Here is a 19,535-nt window from a genome sequence, read left to right as displayed (position 1 = left end):
CAGTTGTTTCAACTTTTTTCAAGTATAGTGCCTGTCATCTGATCCAACAGCCCAGTTAATTCAAAAGAAAATAAATGGGAAAAGGAAGTACAGACTCGCATGAAGTAGGTGATAAGGACCATTTGATTTCGCCAGCCTTTTAGGCTCCTAGAAATTCATCCCTTTCATGGTTGGGTCCAAATTCCTAAGCAGGTTTTGGTAACGACGATGTTCAGACTTTTTTACTCTTGCTTATTTTCTAAGGCTTGCATTAATTTAGATTAATATAAATGCTTTAACAGTTTCTTTACTAGTTCAGAATCTAGATTTGAATGGGGTTTTATTTGATTAAGCCATTAAGGCATTTTAATTAATGGGGTTTTATTTGCTCATTTCTTTGTTATGTGGGTTATTAAAAAAAGCTTATAATTTATTAGTCTTTTCAAAAAAAAAAAAAAAGAGAGAAGAAAAGAAAAAAAAGAAAGAAATAAAGGAAATAGGGTTTCTTTTGTCTTTTCGCTGGATAGTTATCCCACCAAAATTCGAGCCCATTTGCCTCCTTTTAATCCCAAGTGTCCAGTCCCCGACCTCCACCTCGCCCCACAAGGACTCGCCTTTAACTCTTTCTTTCTCTAAAATTCTGAGCTTTGAGCCATCTCTCTTTCTCTCAACTCTCATTGTCATTGCTTCTCCTCTTAACACCTCTCAGCACCAAAGCTTCTTCTTCTTCTTCTCTCTGAAGCTCTGAGATGGCAACAGCAGCAACTGAAGAAGTTTCAGAACCCCTGAAATATAAGGTAACTTACTATCTATTATCGAAATCAATGTCCTCGTTTTCCTCAATCTTTGCTTCGGTAGTGTTTCTAAGGTCGTATCCTTTTGTTTTCTAGACCCATATCTTGAAGGTATCCATCCATTGTGAAGGCTGCAAGAGAAAGGTCAAGAAGGTTCTACAGAGCATCGAAGGTACCTGTTATATTTTTGTTTTCAATCTCTCTGTTTTCTTGCTACCTTTTCTACGGTGAGTTCAGGGTTTTTTTCTTTGCTATATTTGCAGGTGTTTATACCGTAACTATCGATTTGCAGAAGCACAAAGTTGTAGTGAATGGAAACATTGACGCTGAGACCCTGATCAAGAAACTGCAGAAAACAGGGAAGCACGCAGAGCTTTGGCCTGAAAAAGCTGAGAAGAAGGATAAGAAATCTGGGAAATCGAAGAAAAAGGAGCAGCAAAATGACTCGAAAAGCAATGAAAACGGAAGCCCTGACGGCCAAAAGAAACCAACACCAACACCAACAGAGGACGTGGAAGAAAAACCCACGTCCGATAAAACTACTGAAAATGGAGCTACCGTCAAAACTAACGAAGGGGGAAGCGCAACACCCGCCAAAAATGGCGGCGCCGGGCAAAACAAAGAACCGAAATCCGACGGAAAGAAGCAGGAAAACTCGCAGTCGCAGGCGGTGGACCAGTCTCCGATTCCGTCGGCATCGACGGAAGAAAAGGGCGGTAATAGTGATGGGCCCGCCAAGAAAAGCGGTGGTGGGGAAAATGGTGGCAATGGGGGTAAAAAGAATAAAAAGAAAGGGCAAAAGGTTAATTTTGTGGAGAACGGAGGTGAAACCGCCGGGGACACAACGACGATCAGCTCTCCGACTCCTACGGCAAGTCCTATTCCTAATGCCGCAGCCACTCCAACCAATACGGGTCCCACTAATCCGTCGACGAATCTCATCCCTCCACGTCAGCACGTATATTCGTACGTACCATATACTCATATGCCCCAACCTATATACGCCGTAAGTTACAATACGGCGTATCCGTCGTCTAGCTCTGCTGCGTCTTACTACGTACCCCTGGCACCAGCGCAGTACACGTATACGTATACTGACGCAGGGTATTATGATGCCCCACCACCGCCACCACCGGCTGATTCATTCGAGATGTTTAGCGATGAGAATCCAAATGGATGCATGATCATGTGATGTATTCGTCGAAAATCGACGTGGACATCCACGGTACTTAGGTTATAGTTATATTAGTTTGTATGAGTGGGTTGGGTTTGGTTGGGGGGTAATTTTGTAAAAATGTACATAAAGAAGGAATTGTAGGGACTAGGGAGAACTGAGAGGTCCAGTAAAAAAGGTTATCTGGTTATGTTTGGCCGTTCGGGGCGAATGGGTTTGTACTTTGTAGGGTTGTTCACTTGTTTGGTTAACAGAGGTACTAGCTTTGTACTTTGTGATGCCTAGAACTATTCGTTTTTGCATTTTCAGGATTTCAAATCTCTCTCTCTCTCATACATGATATGAGTATGGAGCCAAACAGAAAACTGTGGCATCCCCAGCACATTTGGGTTAAATCAATATCTGTAATTTTCTGTGTATTGGCCTAAATGTCTTTACCCCCATACTATTTTAAAAACCGACTTGAAACTGGAATCAATGGCCACCGGTTTCTAGATCAATGGTTTGACTGTTCGGTCTAAATGAAAGGTCCGTTGTAATTTAAAAAATAAATAATACTAATAATAAAAAATTATTAAAACAAAAAAAAATAAGGTTAAAAACCATTGTTTGGGTCGAACGAGTTGATTGTTTGACCACGAAGGTTAATTGGTCGCAATCAAATCAATGGTTTTTGGCAAAAAAACCAGGTTAGGGGTAAAATAGAACTGATTGACTGGATGATTTTTAGGTTGAATGGTCCAACTGTCTAGGTCAACAATGGTTCAAAAACCATATTACCTCAAACATGAGTACCCCCTAACCCGGGAGTGCGGATAATTGAATTTTCTCACACCCACCTCAGAGTCCCGTGAAAAAAATATTCTAAGTTTGGAGATATTCTTAATGTGTGACTGCTGTGTTGTGAGATAGGTTTGAAGACAAATTTTGTGAGGAGGAAATACAAACTTGTTTGTTAAGGATAAAAACAATTGCCACATGGTAAAACTATTTTTGCTGATGTATTAATTGTTTGTTCTAAGGAAAATATAAAAAAAGGTATACACAATGAATCATTGTTGGCCACCTCATAACCCTGACGAGCATCTTTGATGCATTTTGGAAATCAAAATGTATAGGTGTGTTGACACAATTGCCTCTTTGAAAAAAAAAAAAAACCCAATACACACTCTTATTTGATCATGGCACTTAGCATTGGGACACTGCAATTGGATTGTGAACTTGTTGCTGAAACTACGAAATTAGGTTTCAGATTTTGAATGAGTTTATTTTATAAAAATTTGTCTTTCAATTAATGCCGGCTTTGAAACAAATGTTATAGCCTGTCTTCTTTAAGAGATTTTTTAACCACTTTTTTATGTTTTTCTTCAAATATGGTGTGTTATTACTAATCATCAAAAAATTATATGGTGTGTCAGTACTTAATAGAGACCGGTTCTGCCACCAACACCGCTTCCAACATGATTTATAGCTGCACATGTCAAACATGATTGTCATCTCAGAAATACCGTCCCATCAATGACAGGATACAAGTATGAATAGATAGCATCTTATTGGAAGCTGTATTGATAGCATCTTATTGGTAGTAGATCCAGATTATTAATAGATCCCACTAGAGCTCAAATCTGTTTGAGATTGGCTTCAGTCAGTGCTAGGCCGGTTCGAACACTGTTTAAACAGCCTTTACATGGAACACTTCTAATGTCTCCAACAGGTACCTCATGATTTCATAGGTATGGGTGTTTACGTATGTACAATAGGATACTTTCACATACTCAACGGCAGTGCAGACAAGTTTGCATCATAAGCCATCTCATACAATGAGCCCGGATCTCTTATAAGTATAAACTCTGAGAATATAGAATCAAACCACATATAGGGAATATCTCCTGTTCATGGTACGTGTTGGAGGTTCCCTTCCTTTCCCTATCTTTTCTTTCAAACCAAACACATACTAAATCTAATGTAAAGCTATATGCCCGTACTTACAGAGCGTTCATTGGATTTTCGCTTTGATGAGATCCCATCACGTATACAATTGCACCTTTGGTATTTCCTCTCCTTTTCTACCTGCTGGTTACCTTCTCTTTAGGCGGGGAACCAAAAAAGTAATAAATCATGCTGAGATTAAACAGAAAATTAAAAGAAAAAGAATTAATGTGTTAATTTTGCTATCTAGAGTTGACTTAGCATTGACAAAGTTGATGATATCTTTGAATGAGGAAAATTTGAACCTGCCCTTTTCCCTTTTAAGATACTGATAGTTTGATGGTTATGCTTGGGTGAAGTCCATTTTTAAGGTAATTTGCCAAAATTCTCTCTCTCTCTCTCTCTTTCATGCACATCTCTTTTAAGTGAGGTAACAAATATCTTTTGATGGTGCAAATAGGGAATTGCAATTGCACTAAATTTTTAGTGACCGTCCCAATAAAATATCAGAAGTCAGAATATCCGGTGCTTTGAATTTAAAACAAATGAGAATTGTAACCATGTTTAATTTTATTGGGCAGAGTTTTAATGAATGAAAGATAACAATCCATTCAATATGAATCCCATCATTAATTTTATTAGCACTAATTAATATTTAAGTAGCCAAGTTTAAAGTATTGATACTCTTCATACAACAAAAATTTGTGTGTATTTATGTTTTGAATCTTTTGATTTTACAATTTGTCAGTAGTGAATATAATACGACTTTTTTTGTCGTTTAAAACTATTGAAATAGTCTAACCCCAGATAATTCAATACAAATGGCCAAATTAATGGCCGTCTGGTATATCAGAAATTAGAACTGCTCATATTGAAATTGTTTTCCTTTTTCGAGTTGTTTCATGTATTACAAACAAAAAAAGATATTATATGGCCCCAAACAAAATAAAATAGAACAAAGCTTAGATGATGATAATCATCATCTTTCCAATCAGCGGTTAACATCCCTTTGGCTATATTGGACGATGGGTAATCGGTAAGAAACCTGGAAGAGACGCTCTCATTTTCCATTAGCTTAACATAGTCAAATCGTGCCGAACGTTTCTTAGCATTGGAATGGATGACCTCATGACCATGGTAGTTGACCTTTCTCTTGTGTAGAATATTCACAGGGGATAATTCCTCTTCACAAATCTTGAAGAGAATATGTAGACTTATCTTTTTCATATATTGTGATCAGCATTATATACCAAAAGCTTAAATTAGAAGTCCATGTTTCATCTTTTCCCAATTCTAGAAGTCCTTATTCTCTCAGCACTTGCTCATATCTGACATTTGTGACTAGGTTCAAAGGGAACCCTAATTTGCTGTACCAATGTTTTTATCAGATTTTTTTTTTTTTGCTTGATTATTTGTATTATATGAATGGAAAGAAAAAATTGTTCAACCAAGAAAGAAAAAGGAAATCAAGTATATTATCTCAATAATTTTTGTTCTCTTTTCCTCATCAGAAAGATACCTAGATGCTGGTAGAAGGATTAATCTCTCTGGTGCACTCTGTTGTAAAGGAATCACTGACAAAAATATGAAAAAGGACCCACTTACTCTTTACCAATGATGATAATTGGTGGCCAATTCTATGACCCGAAAGAGCAGCTCTACACTGATCATCTGATTTTTCTCTGAGCCCATAAATCTACACATGGAAAAACCACAGAGGAACCAAGGAGTTTTGTTATTATTGATAAAGTCAAACTAAGGCCTTGATCGAATACCAATTGCACCAATTCCAGCTACAGAAACAGTACAAAGCAATATGGTGGATCCTTCTGAAGTTAGGCAGAAATTGCAAAGAACAAATCATTTGTGTATTAATAGTAATCTCCACTAGTTCGAGTGGCCAAGCGGTTGGAAGAAAAAAGATGTTATGAGAACAAATGCATGGGATCAATATTGGACATAAAGGAAATGCTAGCTGGGTTGAGATTTGTAGGACCACTCAGAAGAGGGAAAAAGATTGATCAAGAGAATCTTACCTACAAATGAAAATGCATAAGCATATTATTTTCAATCCATCTAATGAGATGTTATCTCCCCCTCCTTCTGTGCAATTTCTCCCTTGGAATCAGATTCCTTCGGTCCTCAATTTTTTAAACTCCTGTCAAACGTCACACTTGCTTGTTCCTACTTTATATAAAATTTTCAATATTTTGTTGATGATCATGGGATCTAAAAGTGTTTTAGCCCTTTGAAAGGTATTTGTATTCCTCCTATTTCAGAGGTTAACTATAATATATGCTGGTCACCATGGTAGTTATTATAACAACGATGGTTCTTGACACAACCAACATATAACAGATCCATAATTTACTTAGATTGAATATGATAGGTTACTGCCTATCTCAGGGTTCCTTCGAGGGGAACCGACCTCCAGAGAGAGAGAGAGAAAGAGAGGAAAAGTTCTGTATTCTTATTATATTTGCTTGGTAGAAGGCACAGCTTATATAGCTGTAGCTAGCCGTTACACTGCAGAATTAACAACTCGGTTACGATCATGGAGTTAGTTGCGATTCCTTTGTTCGTAGTCTGGAGCAGCTCCGGTGCTGGGCGGGGGCTCTTCTTCTGCGTGTACACCACCGTGACTGGTGGCCGTGGCCCATTAGCATAGCGGGCTGGGCTTGGGCCAGCCTCTGGGTTCTCATCATCTCCTCCCTCCTTCAGAATGATCTTGGCCTCAAGGTCAAGATTTGGGAACTGAGTTTTCAACTCCCAGTAAGGTTCCCAAGTGACATCTGTTGTAGGCAGCCCCTCCCACTCTACTAGAGCGTCCTGGATGACCCGCTTCCCTTTCTTAATCCATCTGAAGTCCGTAATGCTCTTGGGTTCTGTAACTAGGCCTCCGTCATCAGTGAATGTGGGTAATGTTGGGCTGATGATGGACTGGCGGCTGGTGCATTTCTTGAGCAAGGATACATGGAAGACTGGGTGAAGGCGAGAAGAGGCGGGAAGCTCCAGTTTATAAGCAACCAGACCAATTCTTTCCAAAATCTTGTAAGGGCTGAAGTAATGGGGCCCTAATTTCGGCCAGGCCCTCTTTGTCACTGAGACTTGATAGTAGGGTTGCAGCTTCAGTTAAACATATTCCCCGACCTGATACTCTACCTCCAGATGCTTCTTATCGTAGTTATACTTCATCCTTTGTTGGGCTCGGTTCAGGTTGAACTTAAGCTCCTGTAGTACCTCATCTCTGTTGATCAATTGCGTCTCCACGGTGACCACATTAGTGGACCCTAATTCATATGGCATGATGGTGGGAGGGTCCCTTCCATACATGGCCTTGAAGAGAGTCATGGCTGTTGCCCCTTGGTATGCAGAGTTGTACCAATAATCAGCCCAAGGTAACCACTGTGCCCATTGTCGTGGCCTGTCCCCTGTGAAACACCTCAAATATGTCTCCAAGCACCTATTTACCACCTCAGTTTGGCCATCGGATTGTGGATGATAACTGGTGGACCAGTATAGCTTAGTCTCCTGGAGTCGGAAATACTCCCTCCAAAATTGGCTAAGGCAGGCTGAATCCCGATCCGAAACAATCAACTTGGGAGTTCCATGTAACTTGGCAACATCTCTGATAAAAACTTCAGCAACCATTGCAGCAATGTAAGGGTGCGGAAATGCTGAGAAGTGTGCATACTTGCTCAGGCGATCGATGACCACCATTATAACTGAATACCGGTTGGACTTGGGCAACCCCATAATGAAGTCCATCGAGATCTCCTCCCATACCTGGGTGGGTATTTTGAGAGGCTGCATTAATCTGGGAGGTGCCTGGGAGTCATACTTCTGCTGCTGACAAATAGTACAGGCAGCCACATATTGTTGGACCCTCCTCATACCAGGCCAATGGTAGTGTGAGGACAGTCGTTTATAAGTTCTTAGAACTCCAGAGTGCTCCCCTTGAGGTGAGTCATGAAATAGTTGTAAGAGAGCAGGAATGTGTTGTGAGGAGGAAGGTAAGACATACCGTCCCTTGTATAGCAGATCTGGGCCCATCATGCTGTATCCTGGTATTGTGGTGGGGTCTTGCTGATAACAGGCCCGTATCTACGCCAATTATGGTGCCTCACGAGCTTCCAACCTGATTGCTTCAAATAATGGGTGAATGGGTTGGGAGCTCATCAACTGATGAAACTCAATAACCTTAGAGAGGGCATCTGCTGCCTTGTTGGTGGGCCCAGGTTTGTATTCAATAGATTAGTCATACCCAAGAAGCTTTGAGATCCATTTTTGCTGATATTCTGTGTGGACCCGTTGCTCCAACAAGAACTTGAGACTCCTCTGGTCTATTCAAATGATGAAATGCCGGCCCAATAAATAAGCATGCCATTTCTGGACGGCCAAAGCAATAGTTGTTAGACAGCGTATGCCCTTAGCTCCAATCAGAATGATGTACATTATGACATTTAATGTAAATGAATAAAGTACATATTTGATTCATATTATTATGGTGTGTTTCTGTGTAATACCCTTAAACTAGACACTTATGAGACTCGTGTTAGTTTAAAATCTTCACAGCCGTTGGATAGATCTGGGGAGATTTATCTTGCCAAGGCTAACACTGATGTGCTGCCAAGTTGGTTGGGGTGGCTTGTCTCAGCTACCAGGGTGAGACCTGAGGTACATGCAGTGTGGGTTTTCTTGAAACCTTAGACCGGACCAAAATTCCAATATTGCCCTGGACCTTGGAGATAGATGGGCAAAACTGGAATGTTACACCTGACTCCTAGACTCGACTATGATACTACACTAGGTATTGGATTGGGTTGTCTTTGATATGCCAATCAGTGGTGAGATCCTTAGAGGGGGTCAAAACCTGGGTATGTTGGGACAGTCCGAGAATTCATTTGAGTGGGTGATCATAGTGACAGGATCAGCCTCTTTGTCGGACAAAGTGAACGGTCGGGGATGCACTCTTTCTGATGGAAACCAAAACTACTGGCAATTGATTTCAACCGTTGAAATTTGTTTTTGCAAAATATATTTATATAGAGATATACATATATATATTATGGTTTCAAAATGCTTGCAAAAGGTTTTAATTCCCGTAATCCATGTGAGTAGAGAGTGCAGTACTGTACCTTGCAGCCGAGGGAGAGGTCCTCTCTTGTCGGGCATTGTTTGATCATTATGGGCTGAGAAGTTAAGTGTAAGACCATTGAGGGTAATACCTGATGGGCTAATCTTGCATCTTCCCACAGTCCTTGGGTTTTTATAAGGTGGCTTGACCCAATGACCATTTTGTGTAAACGTTGGGCCCATTAAGAGCCCATGGTGATGGACTCAGGGGTTCACTGTCTCCTATAGTGAATTTGGTTAGGCCTTGTGACAAAGGTTGGGCTGAACCCATGTGTCTGATGTGTAGATCAATGTTTGGGTCCCACGCCATACAAGGATAACCAACTGAGCAGTAGATTGAGGGGCTAGTGAGCACATAGACTTAATGGGCCTAAAGCCCAATTTGAACTAGCTTAAAAAGATTAATTAAAAGAGGGTGGTTCTGGGATTTAGATCAGTAGGTAGGATAAGAGATTATCCCTATCCACTCAAAGAGTCCAGATCCAAATAAAGATTTGGATCAGGAAATTCCTAATTTGATTAGGAAGGCTGATCTTTATCTGTAGATAAGATAAGAGATTATCCTTATCTCTTAAAGAGAGTCTAGATTCAAATATAAGATTTGGATTAGGAAACTCCTAATGGGATTAGGAGAACCTCTCTTTAAGCCTATAAATAGAAGAGCAGGGCAAACCTCCAAATCATCTCATAGACTATTGAATTACAGAGAGAGACAACACAGTTTGACTGCACTATCTTTTTCTCTCCTGCTCTTGTTGCCCTACCAGTTCAATCTCCACCAGTGGGAGTGATCAAGAACAGTTCTTGATATTGCCTTTTGGTAGAAAAGACAATCTGAAGTCGTGCTCACTTGCTCTCCATCACATTCTTGCTGAAGAATTCAGTTTTTGTTGAAGAATTGTCTTGCTGATTCTGCTTCACCTCACACCATGTCATCTTCGGTGGAAGCAGTCTTTGGTCTTCTCCTTTGGCGTGAACACCTTCATTGGGGGTTTATTATTACTACGTATCAGGCATATCCCTTTACTCCCTCTACTCCCTTACTGTAGTAGGCAATGGGTTTTCCTTTTTGCATCAAAATTGCGCCTAAGCCAGTACCCGAGGCATCACACTCTAGCACAAAGGTCTCATTGAAATCTGGTAGGGCCAGAACGGGCTATGTGGATATGTGTCCTCTTTAGGTTTTCAAAGGCCTGATGGGCTTTGGGTCCCCATATAAAGGAGTCCCGCTTCAACAACTGAGTTAATGGTGCTGCAATCAACCTGTATCCAGGAATAAAATGTCTGCAATAGCCTGTGAGACCAAGGAAACCTCTAAGAGCCTTCATTGTAATGGGGGTGGGCCAGGCCTGAATACAAGAGATCTTCTCTGGATCGGCCATAACCTGCCCTGTTGTGACTATATGGCCCAAATAATGGACCCTGGTCTGGCCAGATATGCATTTGGACAATTTGGCATAGAACCCATTCTCTCGCAATGCCCCCAGAGTTCTTTCAAGATGCTGCAAGTGTGTGGGCCAATCACGACTGTAAACCAAAATATCATCAAAGAACACCAGAATGAAATGCCTTAGGAAAGGCCTAAATATGTGATTCATAATGGACTGAAAAGTAGAAGCTGCATTGGTTAGCCCAAACGACATAACCTGGAATTCATAATAGCCATCGTGGGTGCGAAAGGCCGTCTTGGGTATGTCTTCCAGGTGGACCCTTATTTGGTGGTATCCTGATCGCAAGCCCATTTTGGAAAAGTACTGAGCTCCTCCCAATTCATCTAGAAGCTCCTCTACTACTGGAATCGGGAACCAACCCTTAATGGTAATTTTATTTAGGGCACTGTAATCCACACAGAATCTCCAGGATCCATCTTTCGTTTTCACCAATAACACGTGAGAAGAAAACGGGCTGGTGTTCGGCTGTATGTGTCACTTCTCCATCAGCTCCTTCACAATTTTTTCTATTTCTGTCTTTTGGTAATAGGGGTAACGATAGGGGCGTACATTAGTGGGTGCTGCCCCTGGCAGTAAGGGTATATGGTGGTCTTGTTCTCGGGCAGGGGGTAGATGATCAGGTTCCCCAAACACATCCGCATAATGGTTTAGAAGGGATTTCAAGTTGGACACACCTTGATCACTGAGTTGCCGATTTGGGTCTAGGCTAAGAGTTGGGCCTAGGGATTCATGACCCATATGCATGAGTGCAGGATACCCTTTTCCGTGGCCCAACTTTAATAGGGTTCTGGCATCACCCGACTTAAGGGTCGGGGGTCCAAGGCCTTGTAGATGGTAGGGAGTTCCCCCTATCAAAATCCATGGTCATCTGAGCCCAATTACACATTACTGGGCGGGCCTAGTTGGTGCAACCATTGAACGCCTATCACATCATCTGCCCCACTAAATTCTAGGGGGTGGAGGCCCACTGTAAATTTATGGCCCTAAATGAACAACTTCTCATCTCTACAGATACCATCACATACAATTTTGTTTCCGTACGCAACCTGAACAGGAAAGGAACGATAATAGTGGACAGCCATACCTAGTTGTTGGCTTAGAATCCGAGCCACAAAGTTGAGAGTGCTGTTGCTGTCTATCAGAACAGTCACCGGGAGCCCCCAAATCTGTCCAGTAACCTTCATAGCCCCTGAGGATGTCGAACCATTTAATGCATTGAGAGATATCTCCGCATCAGTTTCAGGGATCACGGGTTCATCTTCACCAGGGGCGGGGATCTCCATTTCTCCTTCGGAATCTTCCGTTTGCAAGAGGAACACCTATTGGACTTTGCATTTATGGCCTGGGCCGAATTTCTCCTCACAATTATAACACAAACCCTTCTCCCGTCGGGCCTGCATTTCAGCCCAGGATAGGCGTCGGAAAGGCATTTTGGGCCTCTGGGAGGTGGCTGTGTCTGGTCCGATATTGGGCCATTTGATTTGGGGGGTGGAGGCTTAAGAATCGGTCTAGTGGCCCGATTTACTCGCCTTGACCGGTCCAGACATTCTTCCTGAAGCTGGGCTAACCCCACAGCTGCAAGCAAGGTAAAAGGCCTCCACGCTTTCACCTCCACCCTAATGTCTTCTCTTTGTCCTCCGACGAGGCTCGCGAGTCTCTCAAATTCGACCTGGTACTCCCGAACCATCCCTGTTTGTTTCAACTTCGAAAGTCCACGGAATGGGGTCTCCTCCAGAAAACACCGGAAAGTCGAGCTTAGCATATCGTCCCCGTAGGTTCCCGGACATCTTCCTTTGCTGCTGCTAGACGCCTCCAGTTCATTGTTCCTGCTCGCCGCTACTACGGACAACACCTCCTTCAACTCCTTCAGTTCCGACGTCACCTGGTGCATGTCGACTTCCAAGCGATCCATCCGATCGTCTAAATAAGCTGATTGAGTGTTAGGCATGGTGAAACGAATAAGCTTTGATACCAGATGATAGGTTACCGCCTATCTCAGGGTTCCTTCGAGGGGAACCGACCTCTAGAGAGAGAGAGAGAGCAAGAGAGGAAAAGTTCTGTATTCTTATTATATTTGTTTGGTAGAGGGCACAACTTATATAGCTGTAGCTGGCCATTACACTGCAGAATTAACAACTCAGTTGGTTACAATAATGGAGTTGGTTGTGATTCCTTCGTTCGTGGTCTGGAGCTGCTCCGATGCTGGGTGGGGGTTCTTCTTCCGTGTGTACACCATCGTGACTGGTGGTCATGGCCCATTAGCATCTGGGTTCTCATCAGAATACTTGAGGATACTAATTTAAGTAGATTGAAAATTTTAGGAGTAAACATGCTAATTTACCAAGGTCAACAACAAGGACTACAACTGTTGTGAACATTGGCTTCCAGAAAATTGAATTATTGCACAGGGCAAAAGGGCTGTTGGTTCCATTGGTTCTACCCAACCTAGCTTCTCGAGGAGGGGGTGGGGGTTACTCCGAAGAACCCCTGGTATAAATCTCCCTCAGATCCTAGATTCCATTTTTAGTCCTGGCTCATAACTTGTACACATACAAGGGTATCCAAAAAACTGATACTAGACCCTGACATGTCTGTACAGCTGAAATAATTTGAGCTCATAAGCGTAGAGCATTGTTTTAAAAGGGGGTGTGAGGTGGAGTACTAGGTCTTCTGATGCATGAGGTGTAAGTGAGACCTAAGCCTCAAGAGATAGAGATCTCACTTTTAAAGACAAAAACACAAGTTTATAAAAATATGTACATGAGAGGACCATTGTATAAACAAATCCATCAAGGCTGTTAGGATGCTTCTAATGTAAAGCAAAACACTAAAAGGGTGTTATCAAAAGTTACTTAAATAGAATACTTACTAATACATACAAAATACTTGAATTGATTCTTAATCGGTAAACAGATCACTTTACATAAAGTATCTCAATGTGTGAGCATGTTCCTTTGTACTTTTAGGTGTGAACCTCAAGATGTGAGCCTCACATGCCTTTTAAAACACTGGCATACACACTATAGAGATCATGTATTTCAGGAAGCTGACAGAATGTCATCACATAATCATGGAATGTAGCAACAATAAAAAGGAGATATTCTTTAATACTTAAAAACTGTCTGAAGCGGGAACCTTAAAGGTCTACCACCCAAATTTCAAAGTATAGGATTGAGTCAAGTTCTTAATGATAACATATGGCCACAGATCGGCATAATATACAAACTATGAAACTTTTCAAGAGCTAATAATTGCCTTTTCACTTTCAAATTGACATAACCTTGTAAGTTGACTGGCACATAGACAAGGAACACTATGTGAGTTTTCAGCAAGAAAAAAAAACTGTACATGCAAAGAAATGCTAGATAATTGAAATCTAAAGTTAAAACTACATGACTTTCTCTCTAACATGCGATCTTACACATAAGTTGATGCTGTTGATGTGCGCTGGTTGCTCCCAAGGATGATTACAATTACAGTCACATCATCATGATATTTCCGTCTCCTGCCAGCAGGAATTCTCATTAGCTCTTCTGTGCTGAAACCTGCAAGAGATAAGTATTGAATTAGAGATGACTTGTTTATACAGTAACATTTTAAAACAAGTACATTGAAGAGAGAAGCAGTCACTTAGACTTAATAGGGATGTTTCAATCCCTAGCTTTTGGCACAGAGTGCTATATGCCTTCCATTTTTTAGTCGGTTGAGAGGCTGATTGATACTAAATAGAATTGGATCTCTCTCTCTTTACAATACACATACACACCCCTAAATCAAAGAAATATATCATTGTGATTTTACCTGCATTACTAGCCGCTCTTAGTATAAGCTGCTCTAGCAAGAATTTTGCTGGATCACCAGACGGATTTCTCAAAATATAGGCATCTACAAGCTCTACAGCCTCATCATTGCTGAAAAAGTCGAACAAACCATCACTTCCAACAATTACAAAGTGATCATCCTTTGAGATTCTATGAATGTTCAGTGATGGTTGTGTGGAGATATATGGTGGACTGAGTAGGTCTCGGACTTGCAGAATGCCCATTAAAGCATCATTTAGTTTTTTCTGCAGAAATCAATATGTTAATACTGGGAATTGTATAAGGAAAACTAATTTGGCAATTCTATGGATAACATGGAAAAACGCAAAGGGACATGTCAAACACAAGGGAGTTCCCCCAATTGTGGTTATCTATATTTTATAATTCTAAAGATTGACACAATTGTCTATCTTCCAACGGTCTATACTACACCTAGTTTGTTTCTTCCCTAATATTGTATTTTTTCATAAAATACAAACATCTTTGATACAATTTATAAGAACAAAACTGGTTACCCTTTTCAAATAACCAACTCCAAATGCACGAGTTAGCTTCAATTTTCCTTTCACTTTTTCAGCTACAATTGTTGTGGGGTCATCTGTATGATCATTAAGAATCTGCTTTCGTTCTACCTCATTATCAACAGTATGAATATCAGTAAGCTGGACAGCCACCAAACTTTTAGTTCCATTCATTTCACTGCCTTGTCCATATGTTGCCAATACAGCCCTGCTGTCACCTAAATTGAGTGTATATAGATCTTTCTCATGAAGAAGAAGAACCAAAACGGAGGATCCTACACATACTAAATCAGGTCGGTCCTCCATTTCCTGCTCAACCATGTATAAAAAATCATTCTCAGCTTTGCTCAGAGCACATTGGAGACCATTGAGAATCCCCTGCTTAAATGAATCATATGAGACTCCTGTGCTGACAAATGGAGCTTCCTCAATGACAATGTTAACTCTTGGATCCATTGCAAGAATTCTTGAAGCAGTTTTTTCCTCAGGGCTATTATAACCATCCTCTAGAAAATATTGAAGGTAACCATCTGAAGATGTAACACCTTCCTGCTTTGGTTTCCATTCCAATTGATTTAAGTATAAACCAATGGTGTCATAAAATGTTCCAGCCAGAAAGTCAGCTGCATCCCGACCATTGAACCCATCATATATAGCACAGAAGAGCCACCCATTTTCTTCAGAGCAAACAGCTTGAACTCTATCTTCACCAGCAGCTCCACCTGCCACTTGAACTTCCATAGCATTGAAGAAACCTTCACTTCTTGAAGGAGCACTCATGGATTTCAATGTACTGGAATCCCATTCAGAAGCTTCGCTTTGAGTAGAAATGCTGCAACTCAAGGTTGATCCACTACTCTGAAGAGAAGTTGATAAAATATCTAACCTGGAAAGGGATGGTGAAGAGGGAAAGCTCCTGAATGATTTGGGAGAGTCCAAACTTGGAAGTATTTCTTCTCCAATGAGACCATTGCAAATATTTGTGTTTGCCAATGTGGCATTAGCACTTAGGGCAGCACCAGATAAGCAAGAGAAAGAGCTACTGCGCCTTTGGAGTTTGGATTCAGATGGGATTTCATATCCATTGTAAACTTCAACAGGTTTCCTTTCTTTTCTATTGCATTGGTAGCCAAAGCTAACTTTGAGTTCTCCCTCTGGCCTAATAATGGATTTCCCTGACATGATTTTTTGGCTGAAAGAGAAAAAAAATGCATTCTTTAATAAGTGAATAAAAAGAGCAAATAAACACAAGTACAGTTTCTACTCCTCTGTTTAATAAAATTTGTTTCAAGATAAAGAGTTTATACACCAAACAAGGTTAAGCCACAATATGAACTAGTAACACATTGACCCTTGTTCCAAAAGTCAGCATTAGGCTATTGGATGGGTGCAGAACAGAATGCTGCTTTGTAATATATCAAAGCAATTTTCCAACCATAAATTAAAAACAATATATTGTATGAGATGTCCAAATAGTGCATCTATAATTGTTACTCCTAAAAGCCGAACAGGGAATGCAAGGGCTGGATAGGAAAGCTAGCTGCAATTCCAGCTGTTCTGGCATATGGAATGATTAGTGAACACGTGGGAATGAGTATGTGGTACCATACTATAGATCGTTGACATGCCTGAGCAGAGATCAGATTCACTTTTTTCCTATGACTTGCCTCTGTGATCCAAAATCCTCTCCCCTACAAAATCCAACAAAAAGAGGGGAGTTGGGTCCTACAGACTTCAATGAAGCTCCACTCACAGAAAGGATAAAGTTTAGTTCGAAGCAGTAGTAGGGGTAGTGAAAGGCAATCAAACCATAAAGTGGATACACACAATGAAGGGATATTATCTTGTGCCTTTCCAGGTGCAGTTGACAAGACTGAAAAAAATTGAAACTTGATATGTTATTATCTTGTGCCTTTCCTAAATGCTGTATGGTGCTTGAAATAGATACTACATTCAGTTAGCTAACTTGAGATTCTTAAGTACTAAAAAGACTATTCAATTATCAATTAGAACAAAAACTACCATTTAGTTCACAAAGGAAGAAATCAAGTAAGAAAGAACAAGTAAATTACCAAACGGAATGGAGTGGTAAAACAGGATTCATGTAACTGATCCCATATAGTTGGAGTAAGGCTTGGATGGTGATGATTGATGATGAAGAAATCAAGTAAATTACCAAAATAGGAAGTAATCAGCTAGGTGTTAGCTGCAAAAATGCAGGCCTAAGACAACAATTAACAGGTAACAAATACAGATTAATGGATGTCAAAAGTTCCTAATCCATTTTCAAAATGAGAGCTTAACTTATCCTCTTAATCTCTCAATTCAACTAAGCCTTATTCCAACAATATGGAGAATGGAGCTCATGCTCCACCATTCCACTCTGCTCAATGTCATCCCCTTAGACTGAATAAATATTAAAGAAATAAAAAGAAAGAAAGAAAGAATCCCAACAAGTGAAAGTGCCATACAAAAAAAAAAAAAAGGAAAGAAAAAAATGGAACCACATCTCTACGTTCCCGAATAACAAGGGAATCTTTTATTACCTATTATTCTTCAGAAGCATGAAAAGCTTCTCACAAGGAGAACAACCAACCCTGATGAGTTGGAAGTACACTCCAGGGTAACTTCTTAGCTCAATTTTTCATTAGTTAACATGGTATAGTATCAATTATCATCAATTATATCTGGCGGGCATACCCATAAAGAAGTTCGAAAATGAATCAGATTGATATAAAGAAATCGTAAAGATAGAACAAACTAGTTAATCAAGCGGAGAGAGAGAGAGAGAACACCAATTCACCTTCTGCTTCTCCAACAACGGCTCACTACTACTGTCTGGAACACAGGAACGAAGAACTGCAGAATCTGAAGACAATCTGGCAGATTTACTGGATTAGTTTATGAGCAACGTTGGCGATTTGAAAGTGTGTAGTTTCACACAGTGAAGAAGCAATGTCGACCCAAAGACAAGAATGGAATATCTGGAGACAAGCCGAACTTGACGAGGTTTCATCTGTTTTTTGTTTTGGCCGCTTTTTTTATTTCAATGGACGATTGGAATGCTTCCAAGATTCCTTTGCTAAATGTAACAGAATCTCTAGGGATTGCGCATTTAAACTTCGTTGTGTGTGACTGTAATTTCGGGCATTGTCGAGTAAGAAACTAAGAATGACAGTAGGCTACAAATTGGACTAATCGTTTCCTTTAATAACGAAATGCCCTCAGTCAGATTATGGCCTTTGTGTGGCTGTTTTAAAATGCAAAAGAGAAATACGGCCCAAATGGGCTTAAAGGAGGAATTATTGGCTGCTATCTGGTCGGAGGAATTGTGTCCGACCAGCATTTCATTTAAAATTTAGCCTTTAAAAGTTGAGTTAGGGTTTAAAGATTTAGGGTTTAGTTCAAATACCCTTTCATAGAAGATTATATTATATTACCTCAAATATGTAAAGTGCAAAACCTTACATTTTGTATTCATACTGTATATATTTGTATTCTTTCCATACTGTGCCTAAGGATCAGTTTAGAAAGAATATAAATATAAATACGTATACTGTAAAATTGAGTCTTGTGTTTTAAACTATTTGATGTATAATTATATTGTACATATTTGCATTTGTACTCCTCCCAAACTAAGTCTAACAGGGGTTATCGAGGACTATGTTTGAGTTCTATGGCCCAAATCAATCCAACCCAATTCAATATTATTGGATGGTTTTCACTTCACTTTTCAGTATTGGCACCTAGGTCGGCTATCAATGTATCAACCGAGTTTGGATCTTCTCCTCAGAAAGAGCATAACCTCACACTGACATCACAGGCACATTTTATCATGTATTGGGAATATCATCTCTCCTACTTTTATGTTTTATGCGAGATGTCCCACTGCACGATGGGATGTATCTGTGAGATGATGTAAGATACGCTCTGTGAGGATCAGGACATGGGCTTCGGCCCGGTCCCCGGCCCGAGGAAACGTGTCTCCAGATAGGTGTAGATTTTCTTTATATCACAGAGAACAAAGTTGGGCATTTCCGGTTACTTTGGAGAAGAAATAGGGACAATTCAGTAAATTCCTCTACTCTCTCTCTTGAATCCATATTTGGGAATTCTTCGTTCGCCCGGAAATAAAGTTGGTCTGGACATATTACATATTGTGTGATACAGAGAGATGGAAGGCCCACATTATTTCTTCCCTTTTCACGGTGTAAATTTATTTCTTAATACTATTTTATTGAATTATATTATATATATGTGAACAAGAGAGTAACACTTGAACCACTAGGTCCACTACTATCTGTGTGGACCAGATTCATATCCATCTCAGTTAGTTAAGGCCCATTACCTATCACCACACTGTGTTTGAGTGGTGAGAGGCTCCGAGTTCGAGATGACTAGGGCCCACGCAGAAACTCAAAATTTTTATGGACCGATTCATACTATGTGGTCATGTATCTACCATTCAAGAGAGTATCTGGCTGCGGCTTGTAGATGGTGATAGTCAGCACTAGCAGTCACTGACCCACTGAGATATATACATGGGCCAATGTTCAACCCCAAATCATTTCTCTAGGCCGCAAGTTTTGGAGTTTACGTCTGCGCCCCACAATGCCTCACAGCACATTCCTATCTTGTATTGGGAATATATTCCAGTGATGTATTATCATTTTCCCTACTTTTTGTCGAGAGATGTTCCAAATACAAGATGGGGATGTGTTGTGGAGAGC

General features: G+C 40.5%; 2 protein-coding genes across 14 annotated transcripts; one reads left to right on the top strand and one right to left on the bottom strand.

The window, feature by feature from the left end:
• Positions 1–542: 542 nt before the first annotated feature.
• Positions 543–2,265, top strand: LOC148861547 (heavy metal-associated isoprenylated plant protein 35-like). The gene is made up of 3 exons (XM_088982567.1): positions 543–776; positions 870–945; positions 1,037–2,265. The coding sequence occupies exons 1-3, from the start codon at positions 729–731 to the stop codon at positions 1,963–1,965; spliced, it is 1,053 nt and encodes a 350-aa protein (XP_088838693.1). The 5' UTR covers positions 543–728; the 3' UTR covers positions 1,966–2,265.
• A 3,053-nt stretch (positions 2,266–5,318) lies between these two features.
• Positions 5,319–18,127, bottom strand: LOC148861546 (putative protein phosphatase 2C 40). Of its 13 annotated transcripts, none has more exons than XM_088986472.1 (7): positions 17,609–17,748; positions 16,633–16,678; positions 16,411–16,496; positions 14,800–15,997; positions 14,265–14,529; positions 13,885–14,008; positions 5,319–5,572 (listed from the first exon to the last, which is right to left on the bottom strand). In XM_088986472.1, exons 4-7 carry the CDS (start codon positions 15,985–15,987, stop codon positions 5,485–5,487), a joined length of 1,665 nt encoding a protein of 554 aa, XP_088842598.1. In that variant the 5' UTR covers positions 15,988–15,997; positions 16,411–16,496; positions 16,633–16,678; positions 17,609–17,748; the 3' UTR covers positions 5,319–5,484. The 13 variants fall into 13 exon arrangements, with proteins under 13 accessions (XP_088842598.1, XP_088842594.1, XP_088842596.1 ...); XM_088986468.1 differs by having other exon boundaries at positions 16,416–16,496; XM_088986470.1 differs by having other exon boundaries at positions 16,434–16,496.
• Between the last annotated feature and the right edge of the window lie 1,408 nt (positions 18,128–19,535).

This window comes from Nelumbo lutea, chromosome 4 (genome assembly GCF_056320005.1).
Source record: "Nelumbo lutea isolate HS-2025 chromosome 4, American lotus-T2T, whole genome shotgun sequence".
Lineage (NCBI taxonomy): Eukaryota > Viridiplantae > Streptophyta > Magnoliopsida > Proteales > Nelumbonaceae > Nelumbo > Nelumbo lutea.
Note: the sequence above shows the minus strand (reverse complement) of the source record. Positions and strands in the feature narration are given on the sequence as shown.